Source organism: Paroedura picta, chromosome 2, assembly GCF_049243985.1.
Source record: "Paroedura picta isolate Pp20150507F chromosome 2, Ppicta_v3.0, whole genome shotgun sequence".
NCBI classification, from domain to species: domain Eukaryota; kingdom Metazoa; phylum Chordata; class Lepidosauria; order Squamata; family Gekkonidae; genus Paroedura; species Paroedura picta.
In genome coordinates this window covers 85926329-85953470 of record NC_135370.1, presented here as the reverse complement: position 1 = coordinate 85953470, position 27142 = coordinate 85926329, and the positions used below count along the sequence as shown (strand labels likewise).

Here is a 27142-nt window from a genome sequence, read left to right as displayed (position 1 = left end):
ATTATAAAATAAATAAATAAATAAAACACACCCCATGTGATTTACAAGATCAAAATGTATTAGACACTAAAATCAGTTGATTAACTTAAGTCAGTAAAACAGCAGCATACAAGCCATAGTAAGCATCTTCAATAGCTAGAGAACAGATAAAATCATTTTTTGCAGGGGAAGTAAGCAAGATACAAGTAACATTAACGGCAGGCATAGTCAAAAAAGACGCCTAAAAATGTGCCAAGTGAATTGCTGTGGGAATGTATTCCCCCTCTTTGTTTCTATCACAGAAAAGGCCTGTTTTTGTTTTGCATTTTTTCTGAGTGTAAAATCAAGTTTTTAAAATAAACATCTGTGGATGTAATTAGTATCAAGTCTTAAAATGGGTATGTGTTATGTGCTGCCAAAGAACTTCTGACTTATGGGAACCTTGTGAATTAAAGACCTCTAAAATGTCTCATCAATGCCTTGCTCAAGTCTTGCAAACTGAAGGCCATGGCTTTCTTTACCGAGTCATTGAATGAAATGGGGAACATAGGCATTAATATTTTTTACTTAGAAAGCCTGCTTCAACTTGCTGCCTTGCATTGTCTCCGAGTAGTTGTGACAGCAAATGAAGACAGAATTGTGAGATAGTTTGTACACTGAAAAGTGTATAGGTTGAATAATTGTGTTTTATTGAGAGTAAGATTAGTTAAGGAGTGATGACCAAGGTATTTCGCAAAAACTTGGAAAGAGGGTCCTTCAGCTCAAGATTTTAGCTCAAATTGCCTCAGTAAGGTTTAAAAGACTTATAAAGAGAAACTGTGTGGGTTCTTCTTTTGCTAAATTAGTTGTGTTAGATTTCCAAAATATTGAAGATCTGAGTGAGGTCCACTCAACTGAATGTCTCATTGTGTACATGTGTAAACTTGGCCTTTTTCAAGTTATTATTCTAATATAAGCCTGTGTTATATTCCCACTATTGTTTTATTATGTATATATCAGTAGACCCATTTCCATCCCTTTTCAAAAGGACTTAAAGTGTTTTGAACTGTCTGATCTCTTAAAACCTTATTTGTCATCTTATTCATGTCCAGGCCATAGCTTCCTGACATTTTTTTAAAAAATGCAATGAAATTCATGCCGGCTGCGTATTGTTCCTCCTGCTCTCCAAATGTAATGTTGAAAGAAATAATTTGAATGAAAATTGGAAATATCTTACCGGCATATTACAGGATTTACAGATACGGGAAGTGTCAAAATCTGACATCTGCGGTGTTTCCTGCTCTAGCTGATTCCGTTTTAGTTATGGCCAAAGAGGGGAAAGTGAGGTGCTTGCACATCTTGGTTTAACTGACTTCAGTGACCACTTTAGTTCAGAAAATGTTCCATAGTTTGGAATGGGAACAGAAAAGTATTGTGCATTGTGGGATTTGGCATAGCAAAATGTGTATCTTGGACCATTTCTATATGGATTATTTGCTCTGATGATTTCAGTGTCCCCCTCCCCCAACTTCCCCACAGCATTGTGGTCAGGGTTGCCAACTCTGACTTGGGAAATTCTAACTTGGATGTTTGGGAAGGGATTTCAGCAAGGTATAATGCCATAGGGTCAACCTTCCAATGTAGCTTTTCCCCTGTCCTTTGCCTTTATCCAATACAAGCTGTATAACTCCATCCCTTCAGCAGTATAACAGTCACGGCCACACCCTTACTGCTAGGCTGCAGGTTGCTGAAGCAAGGTGGCATGGGTGTTGCCTGTTGCCGTGCGTGCTGTTTAGGGGCCATACTGCCCTATTAACTGGATTCTTTGTTCCCTGACCAGCCATGCATGTCCTTGCCAGCCCATAACTGCTCTTCTGTTAGGCAATCTGAAACTTAATTTATAATCTCTCTTTATTTTTCCAAAAGATAAAAGGAATTTTTTTTTTGTAATATCTAAAGTTATATAGGATTTTGATCCAAGAGTAAAAAGGGGACCACCCTGCTGGGATTAAAATCATTGAAATTCACCAGCTACTACTTTGTATGGCTATTTTCTCCAGGGGAACTATCATCTGCAGGTCAGCTGTAATTCCAGGAGTTCTCCAGGTCATAACTGGAGCTTGGTTGTGCATTTGTGTATGTTCTGGGATTTACCCATCTTTTCTTCAGTCTTTCTCAAACATGCTTTGTTGCTAAGTTTTGGAAAAGATAGCAGGAAAGCCTGAATGGCTGGTGTATAGGTGGGAAAGTTCAGATTTCCCTGTTCCCACTAGGCTTGCCAGGCAGTGCTTGGCAGCTGGGGGGAGGGTTGTAGAGGAAAACAGCACCCTGGGAGAAAAATAAAATAAATACAATAAGCCTTTGTCTGTTTACTGAAATTTCTTACCATAAAGCTCCTGGTGATTTCTAGAGCAACCCAGAAATGGCAAAGAGTAGCTCCAGGATCATCAGAAACTCTAACCACTTCGTTGTTGTAAGATCTTCCTATAAATAGACAAGGCCTATTGTTCTTTTAAATTTTCTTTTGGTTGCTGCCAGGAATGGCAGAAGGCAGTGAGAACTGGGGACCTAAGGGGGCACTAATTTCCACCCACATTGCAGCCATTTTTCCTGTTATTATCCATACTGTAGCCATTTTTTTCTCCTTGCCATGAGAAGCTTTTTTTTAAAATAAAAAATACAATTGATACTTGAATGTCATCATAACAATGCAGCAGTCTGTGTCTCAGGATCTCAGAATTACCAACTTCTAGTTTTTAAAAATTAGACCTTTATCCCCTGTTGTAGAAATAGTCTATATAATGAATACACACTACAAACTTTTTTTCTAAAGAAATGCTGGGGATAGAGAGGACCTGATACAGACTGTTATATTGTTTTAATGATATTTAATTGCCAATTTAAAAAAAACACCTGAAAAAGCCCTGGTGGGAGTGGCAGTTGTTAGAATTGGGACAGGAAAATTATGGGGAAACTTTCTATGTAGAATCCTCGTTAATGTTGTGCTTTATCAGCAGCCTTAAAGTAGAAACAATACAAGCTTCTCCCTGTACAGAAAACACCTTGTGTGGTAAGCAGGAATCCTTGCACTCTGTGTGCTTTTGAGGTGTTTTGCTTAGAGCAGGGTTTCTCAGCCCTTGGGTTTTGTGGTGGCCCTGAGGGGAAGGAAAAATTAATTTAAAAACACTTAAGGATTTTTTTAAAAAACGTACAAGTGAGATGACCATATATGGTCATGCTAACTTGCCCTCCCTCCCAAAATGGCCAGCGATTGGCCTGGAAGGGGAGGGTCCTCAACCGTAAACATCATTGCCAGCTTTTATTCATCTTGATATGGGGGGTGGTTCCAGAGGAATCATGTGGTGTAATCAGGCCTTTGACACTTTGGCAGTGGGCCTATTGGAGGCTTTCCAGGGGGAAAGGGGTTGATTGAGCTTTTGTTGCTTTGCCAGTTGGTCTGTTGAGGCTTTCAAGTGGGGTTGGAGTGGGGGCGCAATTGGGCCTTTGCAACTTTGGAGGCAGGTGTGTTGAGGCTTTCTGGTGGAGCAGGGGTGGGTAATCAGGCCTTTGCTGCTTTGGCAATGGACTTGTTGAGGCTTTCCAGTGGGGTGGGGGCTGGGAGAGGGATTGCTTATTTCATTGCCCAGGATCATGCTGCACCTTTATGTGTTTTGGGATGAGAGTCCTTGTTGAGAATGTTTGTGCATGTGCAAGAGTTTCTGTTTTTTTTTATCTGGGATGGTATATGGAAGAGTATGAATGTGTGTTTAACTCGGGCAGTTGGCAGGAAAGTACGTGTGCATGTGTATTTAACTGGGGTGGTTGGTGAGGGGGGTTATGTTCACATGTGTTATACTGGGGCATTTGTCAAGTGGGGGTTTGTGTGCATGTGTGCTTAACTGGGCAGTTGGCAAGGGGGGTTGTGAGCATGTGTATTTTACTGGAGCAGTTGTAGAGAGGGGGGTTGTGTGAGACCTGACAGGATGTTCAGCAGCTCTGGCGTTTGTGGGGGTGGTGGTAGATGGGGATTTTGGAGAATGGATGCTAAATAGTATTGTACCCCACTGAGGTCTCTGTTTTCCCCAAGCTCTATCCCCAAATCCCAGCAGTTTATCTCCCCTAGCTGAGAGCTACTACACCTGGATCCAGTGCAAGGATTGTGCACGCATTCTGAGTTCTGGTCTGACTCTCTGGGGTAACAAAAAACTACTCTGCTCCATCTTCTATATGACAGCCCTCTTAGTCACCTTTTCTCCAAGCTAAACAGACCAAGCTCCCTCAGCCTTTCTTCATACGACTTGGTCTCCAAACCCCCCACCATCTTTGTAGCCCTCCTCTGGACATGCTCCTTTTTCTCTACATCTTTCTTCAGTTGTGGTGCCCAAAACTGAAAACAGTTATCCAAGTGAGGTCTAACCAGAGCATAGCAAAGTGGTAGCATCACTTCATGTGATCTGGATACTATACTTCTTTATTAAAGCCCAAAATCCCATTTGCCTTTTTAGCTACCGAGTTACACTGCTGACTCAAGTCCAGTGTATGGCCTACTAAGACCCCCAGGTTCTTCTTTCATGCACTACTGCCAAGACAAGTCTCAGCCATCCTATAATGATGCGTTTGATTTTTTCTACCTAAATGAAGACTTTTACATTTTTCACTATTAAAATTCATTTTATTCATTCTAGTTCAATTTTCCAGCCTGTCAAGATCATCCTGTATCCCGATTTTGTCTTTTGCTGTGTTTGCTACCCCTCCCAGTTTAGTATCATGTATTCCTTCATCCAAATCATTTATGAATATATGTTGAATAACACAGGGCCCAGGACAGATCCCTGATGCACTCCACTTGCCACTCTTCTCCAAGAAGGTTGTGAACCATTTACAAGCACCCTATGGTAATTTGTCAACCAGTTCTCAATCCACCTAACAGTAATAGGATCTATACTGCATATTACCAACTTGCCCATAAGAATATCATGCGGAACCGTATCAAAACCCTTACTGGAATCTAGGTAAACAATGTCCGCAACATTCCCATGATCAAGCAAGGTAGTTATTTTCTCAAAAAAAGAGATAAGGTTAGTGTGACATGACTTATTCTTGAGAAAGCTACGCTGACTCTTAGTTTACAGCCATCAGCTCTAGCTGCTCAAGGACCAACTGTTTAATGAGTTGTTATAAAATGTTGCCAGCTATAGAAGCTGACGGGTCCTTGTTTTATTCAAGCAAGGTTTGCTGCTTAGCATATCCTAAGCATATCCTTAGCATATCCTAACGTCTTATTTAAAAGTATTTTATTAGCAATGCCATACACACTGCAAACATATGTCTTCTCAGGGCCTTGCAGGAAGATTTGGCCTGATTATATTATTTCCAGAGTTTCTTGAAGCCTGAAGAATGTTTAAGGATTTTCTCAACAGTAAAAAGCTTGAGAAAGTCTGGCTTAGAATGTACAACTAGGGCCTTTGAGATTTGCATTGTATTTATTGGCTCATTGGCTGGCCTTAGGCAACTCACTCACTCACTCAGGGATGTTATGAGGAAGAAAATCTGGATGGGCAGAAGAACCATATATGCCACCCCAAGCTTCTTGGGGGAAGGGTGGAATAAAATACCTGGTAGATTATACAGGAAATGTGATTGACCACCATTTTTACTGCTAACATTCCTTTTTAAAGTACTTTCTTTAACTTTGCTATCTAATCACTGATATTTTTTAACAATAACACATGATGCTCTTCCCCGTGTTATGCAAATGTTGATTTATTTCTGCAGAAAGCCACGTTTAGCCCTCGGCCCAATTTGTAAACTAATGTGTTTTGAGACAGAATGGGGCCCTACATTTACACTAAGTTTCTCAGCAAGCCGTTTTGTGTATAAAAAGCCTAGACATTTATTACAGGCCAAACTGCCTTACTTGAGATGTGTATGCTATCAAGACTTAAAAGAAATACAGTATAATCTGGCCTTTTATGAAACTATCTTTAGCACATGATGAAACTCTTTCGTAATGTGCTTTGGGGTCATGAAACTAGTTGAACACTGTTATTGAAAAGTGTTGATTGATCTGCTGAAATCTTCTACCATAAGTCAGTTGATAAATACAGTTGTCCTGAAATACTCATCCATCATTGTGTCATTTAGTCCTCTGCTATTGGAGTCAAGAAACAAAATTAATTTTTCCCATACATAGCTGAATTGTGCAATATTGCTGGTATTCTCCTGTATTCTGCAACTTGTTCTTTGGACTTAACTTTTGTAATACATAACTCCACTACTAGCCATGCAAATGTATTAGAGTCTACAAACTACAGATGAAAGGTGTTTGCCAACTGGGTTTCTCTCTCTGTCTTTCCCCCTGTTGTACCTCTCAAAAATCTGCACTTGAAGATTTGGTGACTCCTGTAAACAGAGTGGAGGGTAGTATATAGGACACAAAAGGCAGAACCCCTCCCCCCAAACTTTCATTTATTGACTTTGCTTGTATAGCCTATTTCTCAGCTTCTTCGATTGGTAACCTCCAGTTGGGGCCTGGAGATCTTCCGGTATTACAATTGGTCTCTAGTCTATGGAGATCATTTTCCTATGAGAAAATGGGTGCCTAGGATGGTAGACTCAATGACATTGTACCCAGTTGAGATTCCTCCCTTCCCCAAATCCTGCCACCCTGAGCTCGTACCTAGAGCTGGCAGCCCCAGCTACTGCTAGTGGAATGCTAGACTGCATGGGCTTTGATCTGATCTCAGCAGCCAGTCCTTTGTTCTGAATATATGAATACAGAGGCCTTGTAAATAGGATTCAGAAGTATTGTGGGAAATAAAGCACGTTAGCTATCTTGGATATATTTCTCTATTGAGTAGGATATAAGTTATTTTTGTATGTGAAATAGTTAAATCATTTGACTGAGATATCCAGAGAAGTTTCACAGCCTGTTTCTGAAAGCTTTTTGTAATGAAGGCCTCATTGTGATCCAGAATTTTCCAATATTTCTAAACATTTTAGGAACCTGGTTTTGTTCCTTGTTGAAAGTGGCTCGACTGAAGCATGTTTATCTCTAGCTGCAAAAGTAATGTCTCATTTTTGTCTTTGGAAAGTGCTCCATATTAAAATAGGAGGATCTAAAATACATTTCTATCATGCAAGAGTAGGAATCCCTGCATACAGACTGGATCCATGCTATGCAGATTACTATATTGCTTGGGAACTACATTTTTTCTGTGTCGTTGAAATATGCTGTATCAAAGTTGAGATGAAGCAAGATATTCAATACTGGAACCTTTGTTACTAAAAAAATAAAATAAAAAGAGCCTTGCTAAACTGGACTAAAGGGCCATCCAGTCCAACATACTGTTTCTGACAATGGCTAGCCAGGCACTTCTAGGAAGCATAAAACAGGACATGAAGATAGCCCCATACCTTTGCCGTATATCCCTAGCATACAGTATGGAGAAGCCACTATAGGTAGATTTGAAAACATTGTTTCACAAAGATTTTTGCCACATATTGTGGCAGTAACTTGGAATGAAACCATTGCAGTTGGGTAGAAGTTTGAATTGTATATCTAATCATACCTCAATAAAATCAGAGTCCAGTAGCACCTTTAAGGCCAACAAAGATTTATTCAAGGCGTGAGCTTTCGAGTGCAAGCACTCTTTGTCAGTCAAAGAGTGCTTGCACTTGAAAGCTCACGCCTTGAATAAATCTTTGTTGGTCTTAAACGTGCTACTGGACTCTGATTTTATTGTGCTACTTCAGACCAACACGGCTACTCATTCGAATCTAATCATATCTCGTGAGTGCTGCAGTTGAATACAATTGTGGTAAGTTTGTTGATTGAACAACTACTTCGTGATTTTTTTCTTTACCAAGATTTGTGCTATTAGAGCTTATAATTCAGCCAATTGCCTTTTATCTTTATGTGTTTAGATCCCCCAGCTTTGAAGAAAATACATTAAAGCTATGCAATCTCAGCAAATAATCCTTATCAGATTGTTAGCCTTTCTCGGTTTAATGAGAAGAACAGCAGTAATGTTGCCCATTTGTTGCTTTGGAAAGTCAGATAAACAAAAAAGCCTCCTTGCAGTCTCAAACTATTTTGCTGTGTTTGCTTGCTTCTCATATAAGTACTGAATGAAGTATCCGTTGTTCCAGATGTCCAGCAGGTCTTGAATCCTTTGGCACCATTATGCTTGCAATCTCTGTCCAAGGTGCTAATTTAAGTCCTTCACAGCTTGGAACTGACATGGACTGACTTGGAACTCTACATGTTGCGACCACAGTCCACTTGTGAACAGGACACTAAGCTATACCATCCTCTTGACAGACAAAAACATTTTTCTGACTCGGTGATGGTTCCCATTTCGGGGAACAAATTTTCCTGATGGGGTAACTAGGGTGTATATTGAATTTTAGTTATAAACCCTTTTTTTAAATCTGGCATGAGCTGGTTTCTGTGGATATTTGTTTTTATGAGTTATATATCTGAGCTGTTTTAATTTTAGATCATTGGATTGCTTATTCTAAACTATTTCATTGTATCATTAAGGGGTTTGTGCATATGAAAAGATATCTATAAATATTTGAAATAGCACGTGGGTATAGGACTTTAGTATGTCGTCAATTCCAGCAGAAACCCGTTCATTGTTTCCTGTTGCTGGATATATTTCTGCAGTTTGAACAGGAAAATAGCCAAAGACATAACTGTACCACAAACCTGGTATTATACTATATTAATTTATGGGTTATGGCTTTCTGTATAACTCGGTACTAAAATATATGCTTTGCATGTGAAAGATCCCAGATTCTTGGTTGGGGATGACCTCTGCCTCAGACCTTGAAGAACTGTGGTGAATAGAATCGACTGCGGTGTGCTAGACAGATCAATGGTCTGTCTTTGGTATAAGGCAGCTTCTCATCCAATTCCTTATACTGTAGAAGGTTTATGTTAATTAAAGCCATGATACTGTGGTCAAAATGTTTAATTAAAAAATCAGACGAAACTTTCTTCAGTACTCCAAGAGGCACAACCCATTGATGATTATCTGAAAGTACAAAATAAGACATATCATCTATAAATTAGGATAAAATCAACTGTCCGACAGTGGCATGATTATTGGTGGGTAGCTTGCAATTATACTAGGAAGTAATACTGCTTGCTTCTCTCCATTATATGAGATGCTTGGTGGCATCTAAAATAGCAGGATACCAGTCTTATACCTGGCTTTTCCTGTTTTAACCCAACTACAGGAGACGTGAGCCCACCCAGGATTGGCTGTTCCCACAGGAAGCAGATTGTTCCCTGCTGGCTCAGCTTTGTACTGCCTTTTAAAAATCAGTATGCATCTTCTTGGCTCTAGTGGATCCCCGCCAAATTCGGGATTTTTTAAAAGTCCTGGATCTGGACCCATACCAGTATTGGCATCTAGGATTTCCAAAAAAAACCAGATGCCAATACTGGTATGGGTTTTTTTGGAAATCCCCCCAAAAGTTTGGGCCCAATAGACCAGAACTGAAAAATACTGACTCAGAAATTATTACACACCCTTAACCTTAACTATTGTAGGATCCTTTCTGCTGCACAGGACTTTACCAGTAAACAACTAATAAGTCAGCACATTCCATCTTCTGACGCTTAAGGTGCTGTTTTTCCAAATGACTGTTGGAGGCACAGTTGGCTCTCAAATGCTGGGCTTTTTGGTTAGGAGCACTTTGGTTTCCAAGTGTCCTGGAAGACAATTCTTTGTACTGTAGTAAGTAATTTAGTAAATTGCACATGCCACCTTCAGTCATTATGGGCATACTGTTTGAGAATCATTATTGCTGAGAACACTCCTCCCAGAAAACTTAATAACAGGGAAGGTTTGAGTATAATTAACTGATAGTTGACAGTGAAATAGCAAAACATATTTAAAAAAATTAAAGATAGTGAACATTAGCTGTTGTCGGCTCATCTTTAAGGATAGCAAATTTATTCAGGGAGGTCCATTTTCATGCCTCTGGGGATACTGGAATAAAATCAGCATAAGGCACAATTGCTTTTAGAAAATCCAGACTGTGTGTTGTGTTTGGTGCTGACTGTTCTGATTACTGTTTCATGTACTCTTTTTCATCAGCAAGATGCATTAACTAGTTTACCTCTTACATACATTTTCCCCTCAGTTGGTTTTCTTACTTATCACTGCTTCACAGAGATAGGGTCATAGCTCAGTGGTAAACCATCTGCTTTGCATGCTGAAGATTCCAGGTTTAATCCCTGACATCTCCAGTTAAAAAGGAGTGGACAGTAAATGAAATAAAACACTTGTCTGAGGTCCTGAAGATCCACTGCCAGTCAGAAGAGACCAGTATATACAAGCGTGAATTGTTACTGCAGCTTCAAGAAGCCTGAATTGTTTGAGGACCTTGGAATTACTCAGAAGACCAAGTAAGAACTAGGCTTCCTTTAGAAACACACTTTTTTAGTATTTTAATTAGAACATTACTCTAAAAAGGAATGAATGTAAAGCTTCGATAGTGGCCTCTTAGCTGACATCATAGTAAAAGTGCAAATTGGATTCCTAGGAATTGAATTTAGGCTCTTTCTGAATTTGGGCCATGCATTTTGTCACTGAACTATAATCCTCCCTTTCTACTTCTGTTCCTTTTCAGTAGAATGACGAGCTGCTATAATGGCTGAAATATGGAAAAGCCTGTGCAGAAATTACCCATAAGAATCTTTTCAGATGGGTCTATTTATGTTGCTGTGCAAATCAATAGATAACTGAAAATCCAAAGAAGATGATTTATTGAATAATATTTATCCAAAAGGTGGTAATCACTGATTTTCTAGGCAGAGAATAAGCAAACTATCAGTAATTATAACTTCTTCAGAGTGCTGTTCTTATACAGTCAAGTACCTGTGCTGTTCTGTCATCTATACTTGTTTGTATCTCTTTAAAACGATGAAGTACAGGTGTGCTTAGGAGGTTCTTTGTTGATAACATTATCTTAATAGCAGCCATTATTAAGAATAATATCTTAAAGCTGTTCCTATCTGGATTTCCTTATATGCTGTGCTGGCCAGTAAGTGCTTAGCTCAGTGTTATTTGCAGGTTTGCAAAGTTAATGATACCAGCCAAAAGAGGCCTAGCATATTTTTTATAGATGATGATGAAGAAGAGCTTATTCAAATTCAGAAACAATTGTGCTTTCAAAGAAAAATGGTGTGTGAAGACTAAGTCTTGGATTTATTTTTGAGTATTGAAATGTCTTCCAGTTTTCTTCTAACTACTACGTAGGGTATCCTATGTCACCTCCGTACATAAGGGAAAAAAGCATTTCAATATCTGTTACTTCTTCCTGTTAGGAAGTTACCATTTTTGGTATCAGCCGGTACTTGAATGGCTGTACTGAGTATGGGAGCAGGTCTATAGCACAGTTCTGTGAATTTTCTCTCACTGGTGGTTCTTGATAGTTTGGACTGCTTTACATGGCTTTTGGGAACTTTTTAGAGCAGTGGTCCCCAACCCCCAGTCCGGAGACCGGGACTGGTCCGTGGATCAGTCGGTACCGGGCCGTGGCTCCTCCTCATCCTCCTCCCTGGCTGCTGCCTCAGGGGCTGCCCTGCCACTCTGCCGCCAGCTCACCTTTGGTGCCCTCCAGCAGCTGCCATGGCTGGGGCTCCCCCTCGGCGTGGCACTGCGCAGCTGCTGCTGGAAGCGCCCCCCAGATAGCGGTGGAAGTCAGGGTCACTGGCAGGAAAGCAAGTGGAGCAGGGGCTTGGGCGACGACGTCCCTTGGCAAAAGACTACCCCCCCCAGGCCTCAGTCAAATTGTCAAGCGTTGACTGGTCCCCAATGATAAAAAGGTTGGGGACCACTGTTTTAGAGAACCATCCTATGTAATATTTCATGTATATCTTTAGGATAACAAGGAATAAAGATGGGCATGGACCACAACACAAACTTTAAAAGTGCACAAATGGGGATGTTTGCCATTCACGATCCATTATTTGCAAAGTCATGCATGAGCCCATATGGGTGTTTTTGGCTGTGGTGGGCTTGGAAGTTTGTGGTGGGTGGAGTTTGCTTGTCCTCTGGTGGACATGGAAATTTCAATCTCTTGCCTTCATATTTGACAGGCATCTGTGGTGATTCTTCCAAATCTTTCCTTATGGGAGTAGCAAACTATATATGCTTCTAGTGTCCATGTGTAAACACAGTGTTGTTTGCTCAAGTGCAGAGTAGGTGGTGTGCAGGAGAGCTGTAGAACAAATGGAGGGTAGAGAAAAATTTGCTGGAGAGTGGGTCTAGTGGAGAGGGGAGAAAGGACAAGCTACTAAGTTTTCAGCTGTAGGTCTTTGCCTGGTGGTGTCTGGCTGGTTTTCCAAGGGGGTGATCTCCCCACCTCTGATGAGGTTGATTGCCATTTCAGCAGAGAATTTTTCCCCTTGGTGTTGGGTGACGCATTGCTTTGGTCTGTTGTTTTTTTGGCTTTGAAGAAATACACACTGTTAGGGTGTTTTGGGGAATACGTAAAGTTTCTTTTCTGTTTTTTTCCCTTAGAGCAAGGGTTTCTAAGAGTTTGATAAAAAAAAATTCTCAAATAACCATAGACTTCTTGGTTCCCTAGGATGGTTTTTGAAAGACAATTTTCTCTCATCCCACCCTCACATTGGGAGGTGAGGTTGACTGAGGTTTCACCTTTGGGGGGGAGAGGTTGGGTCTACAATTTTTGTCTTTCTCCCAGTGTCCTACAAAAGGAGTCTAAATATCCAAGCATTCCCATAAAGAAGTCTACAAGTTCCATCTTTCTCCAAGCATCCCCAGAAGTTAGTGTACCATCCCTATATTTATCCAAGGATTCCTACAAATAAATCTAGAATCTCTTATCTGTCTCCAAGCATCCTTAAAAATAAGTATACAGTTTCTGTCTTTCTCCAAGTGTTCCTAAAAAGAAGTCTAAAGTTTCTACCTTTCTTCAAGTATCTCTATAAATGAGTCCAAAATCTGTATCCTTCTCCAAGCATCCCCTCAGATGAGTTTACATTCTCTATCATTCCCCAGGTATCCCTATAAATCAATCTACAATTTTTGTCTTTCTCCCAATGTCCCTACAAACTAGTTTACAATCTCTATTTCTTTCCAAGCATCCCAATGAAGAAGGCTACTAAACTCATCTTTCTCTCCCAGTATTCCCATTCAGAAATATGCCATGTTCATCCTTTTCCCAGCACACCTACACAGAAGACTGCTAAGCCCATCTATTTCCCAGTGAACCCACCCAGAAGTCTGTTAAGCCTGCCTGTCTCCCAGTGTATCCACCCTCTAAAGAAGCCTCTAAAGGTGTGACATGGAGAGGGGTGGTGGTAACCACTTCCTGGCCAAAGGGGAAAGGGGGCTGGCCCACACTGAGAAACCATGTTTGTGATGAGTTGATGCACTTGGGGGCTCCATGGTGAATTTTGCATCTCTAGCATACCAAGAGACAGCCTTCCTCATACCCAATGAACTGAACTGAGCTTCAAACATGATGGTTTTTTGGAAGTTTGAGGTTCATGAAGGCGCCGGCCTGCAAACCCCAATGAGCCTCAATTTTTCAGGTTCATGCCCACCTCTAATAAGGAAACAATGTGAAGTGGTTTATATGTCTGAGTGGGATGGGTGAGACCCTGAATTTAAATTCATACTTAACCATAAAAGTTGCTTGATGACCTCAGTCTTCTTAGTCTCTCTCAGCGTAACCTACCTCACAAGATAGTTGTGAGGATAAAATGAAGAAGGAGAAAATCAGAGGAGTAGTCTATCATATGAATATGATATATTAAATAATGGTGCCCCACTGCTTCCTTTGGTTTCATTAAAAAACATTAAGTATACTATTGTTAGAGTATGATTGAGTCCCCATCCTGTGCATACATTTATACCTTAATATCACCAGAAAAACAAAAGCAGCAGGTACCCAAGCCTATAGAGTCATATTGCCCCCAAACGCACTGTGAAATTTTGTTATCATAAAAAGCCATTTTATTGTAGGTATAGAAGAATTTCGATAGCATGCATAATTGCAGCTTCTAAGCTTTCTGCTACTTGTAAATTACCTGCAAATTGAGATGAATTCACCTTGAAAGGTATAGACCAGCCTTTCTCAATTTTTTTTTTACCATTGAGGAACCCTTGAAACATTCTTCAGGCTTTGAGAAATGGTGCAATGGTACAGAATGAGATTGGGAAGCATAGCTGTGTACATGTCTACCCGGGGTCCCTCCTCTTTCCACCCCCCCCCCAGGCTCATCATTGGCCATTTTGGGAGGGGTGTGGGTGGGCCGATATAATCATATATGGACATACCATTAAATGAATGTTTAACCGATTTAAAAAGTATATAAAACTAATCGACTCCCACCCATTAGGGAAACCCCAGGCCGTCAAGAAACCCCAGGGTTGAGAAAGCCTAATATAGATTGTAAGGCTGCTTTTCTCAAACTGGGTTCCAGATATGTAAATCCTTTGAATGAGCAGAAGGTGAATAATTCTTATACCACACAACTAGCTCAAAAACAGAGTCCCCCTCAGCTTTCTCGGAAGGTGTGTGGACAGGGAGTTTCTGCCTTAGGTGAAAGGGATAGAATCTGTTTCCTTCTGTTTCAAAGGGCTAAAACTCATAAAACTGCTGCCTCCCACAGCCCACCTTAGAGCACTATCCAGGAGATATGCTGTTTGCTTGCTGGGAACCACTGTACCTCAGCCCTAGAAACTTAGTGTTGTGTTACCAGGGGTGTTCAGTCCTGATGGAATTGTCATAAGTGTTTCTGATATAAAATTGGACTGATTTTCACACTATTTTCAAGTGCAAATGATTTCAGCATAAAAAGAGTTATCACACTGTATATTTAGGAAAGAGTGACCAATGGATGCAAGAGGACAGATCCTTCACAGGTCATGTGCAATTTGCCACACAAACTGTGTAATGGGGCTGTCTGACACGTGGAAGATGCCATTAACCAAGTCTGTAAAAAGACGATTCTGCAAAAAATGAAATCAAAAGGGGGGGGATCCTCAGGATGCTAAAGTTTGATAATCACTACATAACGTAACATTAATCCTAAATCACTTTCTCTGTTGTAACATTAACCTAGAGACCTTTTAAAATCAGTCACAATTTTTCAGCTATGATAATAAGGGTATGCTCAACTATAATATAATTTATATGGTAGAGTCTTAGGATGGGAGAGAATTGACTCATTTGTTTCTGCTTACTTGCTCATGTGGAGTACTTCACATTTTTGGGCATTGTTATTCTATTAGTGTTTATTGTGGTAAGCACATAAATTGTGAAAGTTATAGTTATACCCCCCACATGGGAATGGATGCATGTTAGGGAACTGTAGCCAATAAAGCTGGCTCCAGTTTGTGGTGCTGAGGGTTTATAGATGTCCACTTGCCCTTTACAAAACTTGCCCTTTACAAAACAGAAGAATGTGCCACCAAGTTGCAATAACTCATGGCGGCTGCCTCCGCAGTGGATTCCAGGCAAGAGATGAGCAGAGGTAGTATGCCATTACATTTCTTAGAGAAGGAACCCCTAATGGAAAACTCATGTATCCTGGCCACTGTGTGATGTGATACGGGACATCCTTTCCTGGAATTATGCCAGTACATACTTATTTCAGCAACAGGATTATGTCAGAGTTCTGATATTCATCCACAATCTACATTTACTACTTTTTGCTGTGAATACAAAATATTTGAATGTTTTTAATGTTATCTGCAAGGTGAAAACTGTGACAGTGATCAGTTATGCCTCACCATCACTTAGGATAGCAATCCCCAACCTGTGGGCCGTGGACCACATGTGGTCCTTCGACTAATTGGAGGTGGGCCCCGAAGGACGCCTTCTCCCCCCCCCCCCCGGCCCTTTACTTCATCCACCCAGCCCTTTACAACACACTTCATTGTTGTGGCGTTTCTGTATCTTATTTTGAAAGGATGTTTAAACATTACCATAGCGATCAGAGAGCGCTAGGGCAGTGGTTGAGAGTAGAGGAGTAAACTACCCCCCCCACCGGGCCTCAGTAAAAGGCGTTGAGTGGTCCCCGGTGAGTGGTCCTTGGCGTTGAGTGGTTCCCGGTGATAAAAAGGTTGGGGACCACTGACTTAGGAGACATAATACAGAAGTTCACCTTAGCACTACAGCATGTTCCTTCTAGCTTCAGCCACTGGGTTCCCTTCCAGAAAAATGGATCTCAATACTATTCTCTGATTTAAGTGTATGTTTTGTTATTTTACTAGTCTTTGTCTCAAACAAATCTGTTATGGAGCTTAAAAAGTAATGTTTGTCTAATGACCTCCAGACTGCCCAGTCTTTAATAGCCTTGCTCATGCCTTGCACACTGAGACCTGTGGTTTCTTTGGTTAAGTCAATCCATCTGATGTCGGATATTCCTCTTTAAGGCCCATTATGCACGGAGTGCAAAGTCTGCATTCGGGGTGGAATGGCGGCGGCTAAAATCACCAATTATACACTGCAGGCGGCAACCGGGTGCAGAGTCAATGTATGCCGCCGAAAAAGCCACATTAGCGAGATGCGGAAGAAAGTGGAGCTTCCTGGGACCAGGGCGAAACCAGAAGCGACTCCGGAGTATCTGCGTGCATAATCGGATACTCTGGGTTTTGCCGCCGTTGTGTTCCGTCCCGTGCATAATTGGTTTGCTTCACTTCTTCCTCCTCCTCGTTCTCCATGCCACCGTTTCAGCGGCCGTGCATAATAGGCCTAACTGTTGCCTCCAACTCTCCCTAGCATCATTATTTTCTTTTCCAGTGATTTATCTTCTCATAATGTGACAAAAGTATAAAAGCATGAGTAGCCCAGACCTGGGTAGCCCAGGCAAACCCAATCCTGTCAAATCATAGAGGTTAAACAGGAAGGACCCTGGTTAGTATTAGGATGCGAGACCTCCAAGGATTTGGGTGTTAGTTTCTCCAAGGAACAATAAGGATCAAGACATGGAAATAGCAAACCATTGAGTAATCATAGTCTCCTGTCAGAGATCTAGTTGACCAACTCACAGTTTGATATAGAGGTTTCTCCAAATGTCAAGACAAAACCAGAAAGGCCAAGAACAATGTTAACAGTGTTTTAAAATGTTTTAATCCTCAAGGTAAATTTAGTATTTGTGGTTTCAATTGCAGTGTTCATAGGCACAGTTTAAGAATGGGCACAAAACCAGAAGAATGACCTGTATTTGCATAACTGTCCTGTGTTCTGTACTGTGACTTTGAGTTTCCTGAATGTCATTATTATGGTGATCACTTTGACTCATGAAGAGCCTGTTGCTGCATACAGTAGTGACAATTTGCATGCAAAATTTGTGTACTTTGGATTACCAAATAAATCCAGGATATTTCAATTTAAGAAACTAAGCATTGGCTAGTTTATAAGCTTAATTATAAGAATAGGATGAGACACTCCAACATAGAATATTGGCAGAGTCTTTTGGTGGGGGTGTAGGAGAAGAATAAATATCTGAAATTAAATTTTAAAGCTGGTTATAACAGATATCTGTAGTCTCTCTTTCTTTCATGCTGAATTACTTTAGGTTTATATTTGCTCTTTAAAGTGTATTTATATATCTTGAGGAATGGAGATCCCCTCCCCGGCGGAAAAAAAGGTTCAGATATTATGAACAAGCAGGGTATTCCTTTATTCTTCATTAAAGGGCTTCTTCTTCTGTATGATTCTTCTTTTGACATTTGAGGTAAACTTTGAATGGGAAAAGGTTGTGGTTAAGAGGCAAGGTTAACTGCATGTACAAAGGTTTTGAGCTATTATGTTATATTAACCTAGCCAATTTATGCTGTGCATAGATGTAACTATTACCCAAATGGTACTTGGTCTATGGATGCCCTGAATCACATAATCTATAGGTAATTTGCATTCCAAATGCATAGTGTGCTTTTTTTTACAAAGAAGCAGTGCAGTTCTTCTCCCTCTCCCCCATTAATTTTTGACTATAGTTGCAGAAACTGATATTTCAAAGGTAGTCCTTAACCCTTATTGGCTCAGTTATTCAGCCTATATGCATGTACCATTATTGAATTTATTTGGTTCTTATAGAACATTCTATCTTTAATGAAGGACAGGTAAAAGAGTTTGATGTTGTTAGGCCAGTTAGACAAGGAGGTCAAGTAAATTTACCCAGCAGAATTTCTTGACCTGTTTTTCCAGCAATTTTAAAAGTAGATAGATCTATAAGCAGCTAAATGGAACTTCTATGTTTGGAGGCAGGACATCACTGAATACCAGTTATGAAGAGTCAATGATAGGAAGGGTTGATGCCATCATATTCTATTTAGGGGATTCCCAGGGACATCTAATTGATTGGGGAAAAGGATGCTTCACTAATGGAGGTTTGTTCTTCTCCAGCAAGACTCTTCATATATTATGTTCCTCCTAGAAAACCAGTAGGGATCAACCAGCTATCCATATCTTGGAGATTCCTTTATTAGTAGTATTTTCAAATAATAGAATTCTTTGCCTCCTTTTCAAAGGAGGGTTTTCCGCTTTAACACCCCACTTTTAGAATCACTGGCCATAGGATCCAGCATGTTCTGTATCAGGAAGGGGATGGTGGGCAGTATAGTTTCATTGCTTCCATTTTCAAGGGATAATGGATTCAGGTGTGTTTTGTAAGCATATTAATTTGTAAGCATATTAATTTCATTTAAATCTGAGCCTGGAGGTATTATTACTCTAAATGAGGAAAAAGGAATTTGTATGGGGTGAATTGAATGTCATCATGGACTTCAGTAATGGGAATGGTGGTAGAATTTTTATGATGTTAAATGTAAGAACGCATTTGTGAATGAATAGTAAGTCATTTTGCTGTATGGGGGAGATTCCCCCACCCCCTTTCAAATGATAAACCAAGGAAAAAATTATGTCCTTGTGAAATACTTTAAAGAAGGTAAATCTAATTGTAAACACTATCAGGAGATCCATCTGCAGTGGTAGATTTGGAATAGTTTGTCAAGCAAGTCCTGGTTTGTTAGAGTAATTTAACCAGCTTTGCTCCTGTTATCCACACCTTTCATTGATGAGCAGCTGCCACAGTAGCACTAATGAGGCAGCTTTTGCAACTCTTTCTGTCCTTAAGGCGGGAGTTAGAGAGGACAGAGAGGACTGCTCTGATTTTCTATGGATCCTGTGACAATATTGATAATGTATATGATCTGATAGGTCCTTGTCTGCTTTCAGATTTTAAGCCAAAAGACAAAGAGGGAGTTGGATTAGGCAGCCATCCTAACTACTGTTGCCAAGGCATCCCTAGAGTCTCCCAATGAGATTTTCTTAGAATGAAGTGTAAGGCCAGGCATTCAGATCTTCTTTCCAAACCTTGCTGACTGTGGTCCTGCCTGCAGAGGTTTGTTAGGTAGTAATCAGAGATGGAATTTTTTTCAATTCTGGCTCCTTGTCATTGGAACGCCCTTCCCCTTGAATGTTCCCTTCCTTTAAGTGTCAGGCAGAAATGGTTTTTTTTTTATTTAGCCAGGCTTTGAATTTGAAGGTTTCCATCTCTTTCAACTGTTTTATAGTCTGCTTCTAGCCCAAGGACTGTTTTAAGAGTATCTTGTTTGACTGATGAATTTTGCATAAGTTCTTGACATTTTTTACTAATAATGTTTATCAAATTGGCCTTATGCAGGAACATACCCATATTCTCATCTTTCCTTGCAGTGAGATTGAGTAAAGGGACAGTTTGCTTGCTGAGGACTGAGGAGCCAATGGAAGCAGCAGATAAAATGTTGTTGTTGTTGTTAGGTGCGAAGTCGTGTCCGACCCATCGCGACCCCATGGACAATGATCCTCCAGGCCTTCCTGTCCTCTGCCATTCCCCGGAGTCCATTTAAGTTCGCACCGGCTGCTTCAGTGACTCCATCCAGCCACCTCGTTCTCTGCCGTCCCCTTCTTCTTTTGCCCTCGATCGCTCTTCTCCAGGGAGTCCTTCCTTCTTATGAGGTGGCCAAAGTATCTGAGTTTCATCATCAGGATCTGGCCTTCTAAGGAGCAGTCAGGGCTGATCTCCTCTAGGACTGACTGAATAAAATAAATGATTTCTATTTTCTATTGTGGCCAGCCTAATGTTTCTGAGAAGCCCACAAGCACAGGAGAGTGATCCACTTGTCTTTTATTTATTTTATTTATTTATTTCTTAGATTTTTAGTTTGCCATTCTCTGGGGACTTGTGGTGGGGTACAGTATACAAGCCTCCATAAAACATCATTAAGAATCCACCTGCCACCCATGTTCTCTGAACGTAGCAGTTCCATTCCAACATAGGCAGTGGTGCAGGTTGTCAGACTATACGTATAGATCTGTTCGTCTGTCTTTTGACTGAAGTTCCAGTTAACTTTGGGGCTACGTGTTCATTATAGCTCTCATCTTCAGGTCACTTAAAGTGATCCTACCCCTTCAGGGTCACCAAGAGTGCTGTGCAGTTTACTGTTCAAGAATTCATTGCAGAGAGAGAGAGAACTGAGCCCAACTTGATCGTGTGCAGAGAACTACCTAAAAGACTCTCATTCCTGTAATTCATCTGATGAGTGTTATTGAGAAAAGTTCACATCTTTAGTCATAGGGGGAGGGGGAGATTGTGCTTGCACTCCAAATAATTACTGTAATTAATAATGCAGTAGATAGGGAAGAGTTGTTCATTAAAATATTGTGCTTGGAAGAAATGTTGCATCCCAGTTTCATTAAAATACCATCCATCTATAAACTATGTGAAAAGATGTTATGTACAGTAAAAACATAGTATATGATAAAAGGGAATTATATTCTTTCATTGAAGTAATGAAAACATATTTACTGCAAATACAGCTTGCAAGCTTTGGGGAAAGAAACTGTTTTGCCTCTCGACTTTAAAGTTACTGTGACATAACAAATACCCTTCTATTTATTCATATCGTGTTAGCAGTTTAAATGTGTAAGAAATGCCAGATAACTGCTGGGAAGACTAATGGGTGCAAGTAGGTCCCTAGAAAGGATGATTGCTTTTAATTTATGTTTGAACTGGTGTTGGGAAAAGGGGCTGCTTCTTAATATGACAAGTAAATTATTGGTTCTTGGAACATGAGGTAGCTTCAGCATACATCAAAATTAAGTACTTGCTGGAATGTTAAACTCTCTCACAGGTAATTTGCCTTTGTTGCCTTTGTATTCTTTATGCGTAGAACTTCCTGCCTTGACTGAAAAATGTCATTTGGCTATGCTTATAATTCACCATTATTACACACATACTTTTCAGTAGTCTTGTTATAGGGAGTGGAATTTCTTTTTCTAAAGTTAACTTTTTTAGATATAGCGGTGGACTCCTCTTATTCTGTTTCTTTTTCTCTTTTTGAAAGAGGAATTTCTCTTTGATTTCTCTGTGCGGAGAAGTCAGTGCAGCCTTTTGTAGCTTCAGTCTTGCAGTTGTTTTGTGTTGCAGAGCACAAGTGGTACTCCAGCAGGAGGTAGGAAGGTTGGAGAAGATATTGCTGTTATCTCAGCACCAGCAGAGACAAATTCCGAAATTTTGCAGAAACTTACCTCTCTTCAAACTTCTGTTTTATCAAAACAGAATTGAGTAGAAATTTACTCCAAGGGCATTTCCACATGCATTAAATGTAGTGTAATGTTTGCCAAAAGAAGTCGCTATATTCCAGCCCCTCCATATGACATCACCAACATCCACCGTCTCGGCAGTAACCGGCTGGCTATATCCTCCATTTTAAATCACTAGTTGGGGAATTGCATAAAGTGGATTCACCAACCTATTTAGCATGAGCTACTGGAGAGCAACCAACAGGCAACCAGCTTAGAGAAAGGCTCAAATGTGCTCATCCCGCCCTCGCACCCGCCTTGTTCCTGGGGACGGGAATTTCTTTTTTAAAATGACTAACTTCCTGGAACAACGAATAGACGGACAAGTGTGCAGGCGATGCCAGAAATAAAAGATTTTTTTTCAAAGTTGTAACACAAAGCGTGCCACTCTTAAGTTTGCTAGACCCAAATCAAGAATGAGATTAATTTTTAAAAGTATCAAAGGACTCATGATTCCATCCATGATTCTATGCATAGGTATTTCAACGAAGTATGAATTAAAAAAAAATTAGCAGGGATTGCAGGACCTTTAAAATATGGAGAAAGGGGATTGGTTGCCTGGAGTGACTCAGACAAATGCAACTCAGACAAAGGTAAGACAACAAAAAGGTGAGGAGGAGCTGGGAGGCACAATAAAATTTAATGCTTTCCAATCAGCTGGCGTAACGCTATTTTTACTGATATGTGGAAATTGCCCAAACTTCTAAAAAGATTATCTTACTATACATGCTGAGTCACTCAGTTCTCACTTATACCCAGAAATTCAACTTGTTGGTCTTTTTTGGAGGAGCACATCTGTTGTTAATTCCTTTATAATATGTATGCCAATTTGAGTCTGTTTACTTGTCTTACCAAATATGCTATTCCAATCTTAGCTGTATTTATTTATGCATCTTTACTCTAATTAGCTCTTCCTGACAACTAACTGCTTCCTACCTATATATAACATTTAAGGAAATTTGTTTCAGTGTAACTGAAGGATTTTTTCTTCCTCCGTGAATTCCTTGTGGACTCCCCACTCATATCACTAATAGTAATTCAGCTGGCCATTGGTCTAATTACAAAAGCACTCTTGGGCCGGTTCTGCATGGGCAGAAAAAACCAATAGGGTAGTCATAAGTAAGTGGGGCAAATCCCTGGTTCAATATGGCATTACCACCAGGCTGTCACCCTTCTGGGCCTGGTGCAGATCTGGCCCCAGAAGCCCCGGGCTAAGAGAACACAGAATTTTCCAAGTTAGCCCACTGCGTGGGCCAACAGAGCCTGTTCCGCAGCAGGCTCATGTGGACAGAAGAGTCAGGCCTTCCAGGCCCAGCTCCTCGCTGTCCTATGGTAGCCCAGTTGGCTTTGCAGCATATTGCCATGCTTCTGAGTGGACTGGGACATTTATTTTTGTTTTGCAGAAATCTGCAAAATAACCTTCCTGCAAAATAACCTCCCCCCTCCCGGTAGCAGAACTAATCCACTGCTGCTTTGTTTCCCGGGGGGACTGAAATGTGTCCCCTATGTGGACTGCTGCAGAGCATGCAGCTCTGCAACTATACATCGGCAGCAGCCTAGTGTGGCTGCCACCATGCAGCATGGGCCTGGGTTACTCACCAACAAGATGGGTTCTCTTCCTTTGGGGAGAATCCTTATTTGTAAAGTAAAAAAAAAATTGTAAATCAATGCCCCTTAAATAAAACCTTAAAAACTAGTTTCATGGGGATGGAGACTGCTCCAGAAAGGATGAAATACTGAAAACTGCTACATTTCTTTTAATTAATCAGGGATGATAAATTGGCCTGCTCAAGCCTCAGAGATAAAAGAATCCTGAGGGGATATTTTGGTGGGGTAGGTGAAATTTTCAAATTGCGCCCCCCCCCCCGCAAATAGCTTGTAAGGGCTTACCTTTTAAAAAAATAGTTGATCATATAAGGTATTTTCACGCTGAGATGCAATTCATAAATTTTATAAACACAGCTGGAATTCCTGTTCTTACTGGAAAAACAGAGAAATTTCAGCTTCTATGTTTAAAGGTCATTATCAAGATACTGTTTAACATTCGTAATGCAGTTGCTGGCTAAATAGTTGCAGACCACGTATCTATCGCCACCAAACAATCTATTATACACGAAAATAATAGGTTCAGTATTTTTAACCTGACTTTAAAAAAAATGGAGCTTCATATCTTAGCACCTCTGGAGCCAGGCTGTAAATAAAGATAATGTAATAATAGAACATTTCAAGGGTAGATTTGCTTTTTTATAGCTGCTTAGATTAGAGATTTCAGTGTTGGAACTCATAATTGAATGAAGCAAAAAATCCAAATGCATTTATGTAAACCAAATGCTCCTAATGTGTTTGCTATCAGTTTAATTTGATCTGTGATTCAGTAGAAAAAATGTAGCTTTGTGTGCTTTCAGCTGTGTTACATTCTGTTGTTACATCTTGAATATACCCAGTTAAATTAATATTTTCCTTTTAAAATGCTTAATTTCAAGGTATGTAACTTTATGTATTGGAAATGTTCTGATAATATGCATAAATAGAAAATGGGTTCTAGTGACTTTCCCCCCAAGTAAATATGGTTAGAATCAGGATGTAAGAATGCCATCTACCCTTAAAATAGTATACTATTAAAAATAGTATACTGTTTGCTGCATGGCCCATGCATATGCAGTAGAATGTAGGTAGTCCCTTAGAAGCAAGAAGAATCCTGTGAGGCTGTTGCCAGAGGCACAGCCTTACAGCCGTGCTATTTATTTCAAGGCAGATGCTTTTGCACTTCTTTTACATGTATCCTCAAGATCATTTTTCCTCAGGTGCCTGCATCATTCAGTACTGAACTGTGGAAGGAAGGTGAACATGTGGATGGTTATAGGGATGGAATATACATATAGTGGCTGGCTGTGGTGCAGGGGGAGTTTCTCAGTGAGAACAAGGGCTCCTATACAATAGTGTGTATGATATTTATATATGTTGGGGGGGGGGGGGACAGGCACCATTGCATGATACAGTGCTGGTAGAGAGTTGGGCCAAAACATACATAATTCTGAGAAATTCACCACTAGTTCTTCCTGTTGTGTTATTTATTTAGTATATGTTTATTCTATGCTTCCTCTAGAGCAGGGGGAGTCAACCTGTGGTCCTCCAGATGTTCATGGACTACAATTCCCATGAGCCCCTGCCAGCATTTGGGTTTGATTCCCCACACTTCTACACAAAGCCTGATGGGTGACTTTGGGCCAGTCACAGTTCTCTCAGTTCTCATTCTCACCTGCCTCCCAGGGTACCTGTTGTGGGGAGTGGAAGGGAAGATGATTGTAAGCCATTGCAAGACTCCTTAGGGTGGATAAAAGTGGGGTATAAAATCCAGCTCTTCTTGTGGAATTGTGAAGGATAGAAACAATTGTTTCACATGCAAAATTGGATTGGGGCCTTTATCACAGAAAGCAATGTCCAAAATATCTAAACAAGAGTTGTTAAAGTCACCATCAGAAGAAACCACAAGATGGCCACCTAGTATAAATCATATAATCATGGGTGGAAACAAAATGTTTTGATGGTGTAAAAACATTTCTGGCAAAGTTATGTATGAATTTGCACCAGTTCCTGTCCTACAGAGACCCCTGCCCTCATGTTCCTAGTACTGCTTCTGAAGGTTCACTATATTCTGGAGCCAACATTTTAAGGCGTGGCATAGGTATTAGGAACCTTCCATTTTGTGAAAGGAACTCTGTTTATTATACTTTTAATTTAGTATGCAACTTGAATTTTTAAAAAGATTTCTGTTTTTTAATGGATTGATGATGATTTACCATGAGCCTTTAGGAAAAAGTGAGGTAAATGCAATTTAAAAACATATTTTAAGCTCTGTCATTATAAAGTTTGTAGATGATAAAAATTCTGTTAACTGTCATCTTCAGGGAATTGGGGTTGGTAAACTAGTTAACAACGCTTGTACCTAACACTCAGTCAAGTGAATCAGCCAGCATGCCTGTTAGCTGGGTACCATTTAACAAAGCTTTTACTGTACATTAAATCATATATATATATGTGTATATGTACATTTACTGTACATTAAATCATATATATATATATAGTTGAATATTGAATAATTTTAATGAAACATTTATTATGGTCCTGTGTTCTGATCTTTTGGCATCACCATCAGCATTTATAGGCTGAGTTCTGTCACCAATTTGATGTTTCTAAGTTTAACAAGGGAATTATGACTTCATAAAAGCCATAATGGAATATAGCCAGATCTAAAATAATTTAAAAGCAGGACTAGAGTTCCCTGATTTCTTCTTCGAACCAGATTTGGGGTTTCATAACAGAGTGATTTCTGTCTCTCATTTCCTTTTCCTTTAAAAGAACCAACCAGTTGGGAATGTTCACAAAGAAAGAATTTGATCAACTAGCACCAATAGTGGACAGCTTCAGCCTTATGACATATGATTATTCAGCACCACAACGGTATGTAACAAAGAGCAGAAAAGAAAGCTTACTGAACTGGGCTACAGAGGTGCAGTATGACATCAGTGAGTATAATGAATCTCACAGAGACACTGTCATTGAAAGGTAGTAAGATATTAAAATAGGAAAATGTGAAGTCATGCAGCTAAATTATTTGCTTGTCAAGTTGAATGCAGTCTGTATTGAGTGTTGGTAAAATAGATGGTAATATAGCTGTTTAAGGGCCAATTTTGGCCATTTCTAGGAAGGGATCCAAAGCACCCTACCCTGGCTTGGATTCAGCCAAATTGGTTTGACCAGATCTGAAAAGGTCCAAATTTTCCCCCTGCACATTGGGGACAGCAAGTGCTGGGATCCTCTGCCACCCCCTTCCCAATGCAAGCCAGCAACCAGCATTTTAAATATTAGGGAGGGCAGGCATGGAGTTCCCCACACCTCCCTTCTCCAATGCAAGCAGGCTCCTCATTTGGTGGAAAGGCTGGGGAGGGGAAAAAGCATATCAGAAAGCTGATTTCGACAGTTGAGCTGCTTGGTGAGCCCTTTAAGTGCTTCCCCTGTTCTATTTTGTAAGGCAGCAGCAATCACTGCCTAAGAATGGGGTCTTTTAAAGAATGGTGCATTTAAAGAGCATATGAAGCTTCACATTCTCTTTAAATGCATCCCCTGGCTTTCTCAGGGTGCATTCTTTGTTGTTTGAGAAAGCGGGATAAGGCATTTAAAAAGGGTGCTAAGAGGGATTGGGGAGAGTGGAGGCAAGGTGGAATAGTTCATCCTACTCTCACTCTCCTCGATCCCTGCTGACAGTTAGCTCACAAGGGCTCGGGGAGAGGGAAGGTAGAGTGGACACATTAGCTTTCTTGGTGCACACTCTCTTCCCCAGCCTTCTTAGTTGCTGCCTGAGAAAGTGGGGGGCATTTGAAGGGTACGCTTGTCTACCCTGCCGTTATGCTTTCCAAACCCTGCTTGACATCCCTTTAAATGCTCTGGCCTGCTTTCCCAAGTAGCTGCAATCACTGCAAAGCAGAGGGGAGGTATTTAAAAGCTGACATATCAGCTGCTTGGCAGACTCTCTCTCACTACCTTTTTAGGGGTTGCCTGAGAG

The 27142-nt window shown here is 40.4% G+C and overlaps 1 protein-coding gene across 2 annotated transcripts in view; it reads left to right on the top strand.

Annotated features, from left to right (window-relative positions):
* The window catches only part of CHID1 (chitinase domain containing 1), a 139566-nt gene that overhangs the window by 52992 nt on the left and 59432 nt on the right, over positions 1-27142 (top strand). For both annotated transcript variants that reach the window (XM_077321434.1, XM_077321435.1), the window contains exon 9: positions 25939-26040. In XM_077321434.1, the coding sequence (XP_077177549.1) occupies positions 25939-26040 (102 nt within the window). The remainder of the gene's footprint in view (positions 1-25938; positions 26041-27142) is intronic.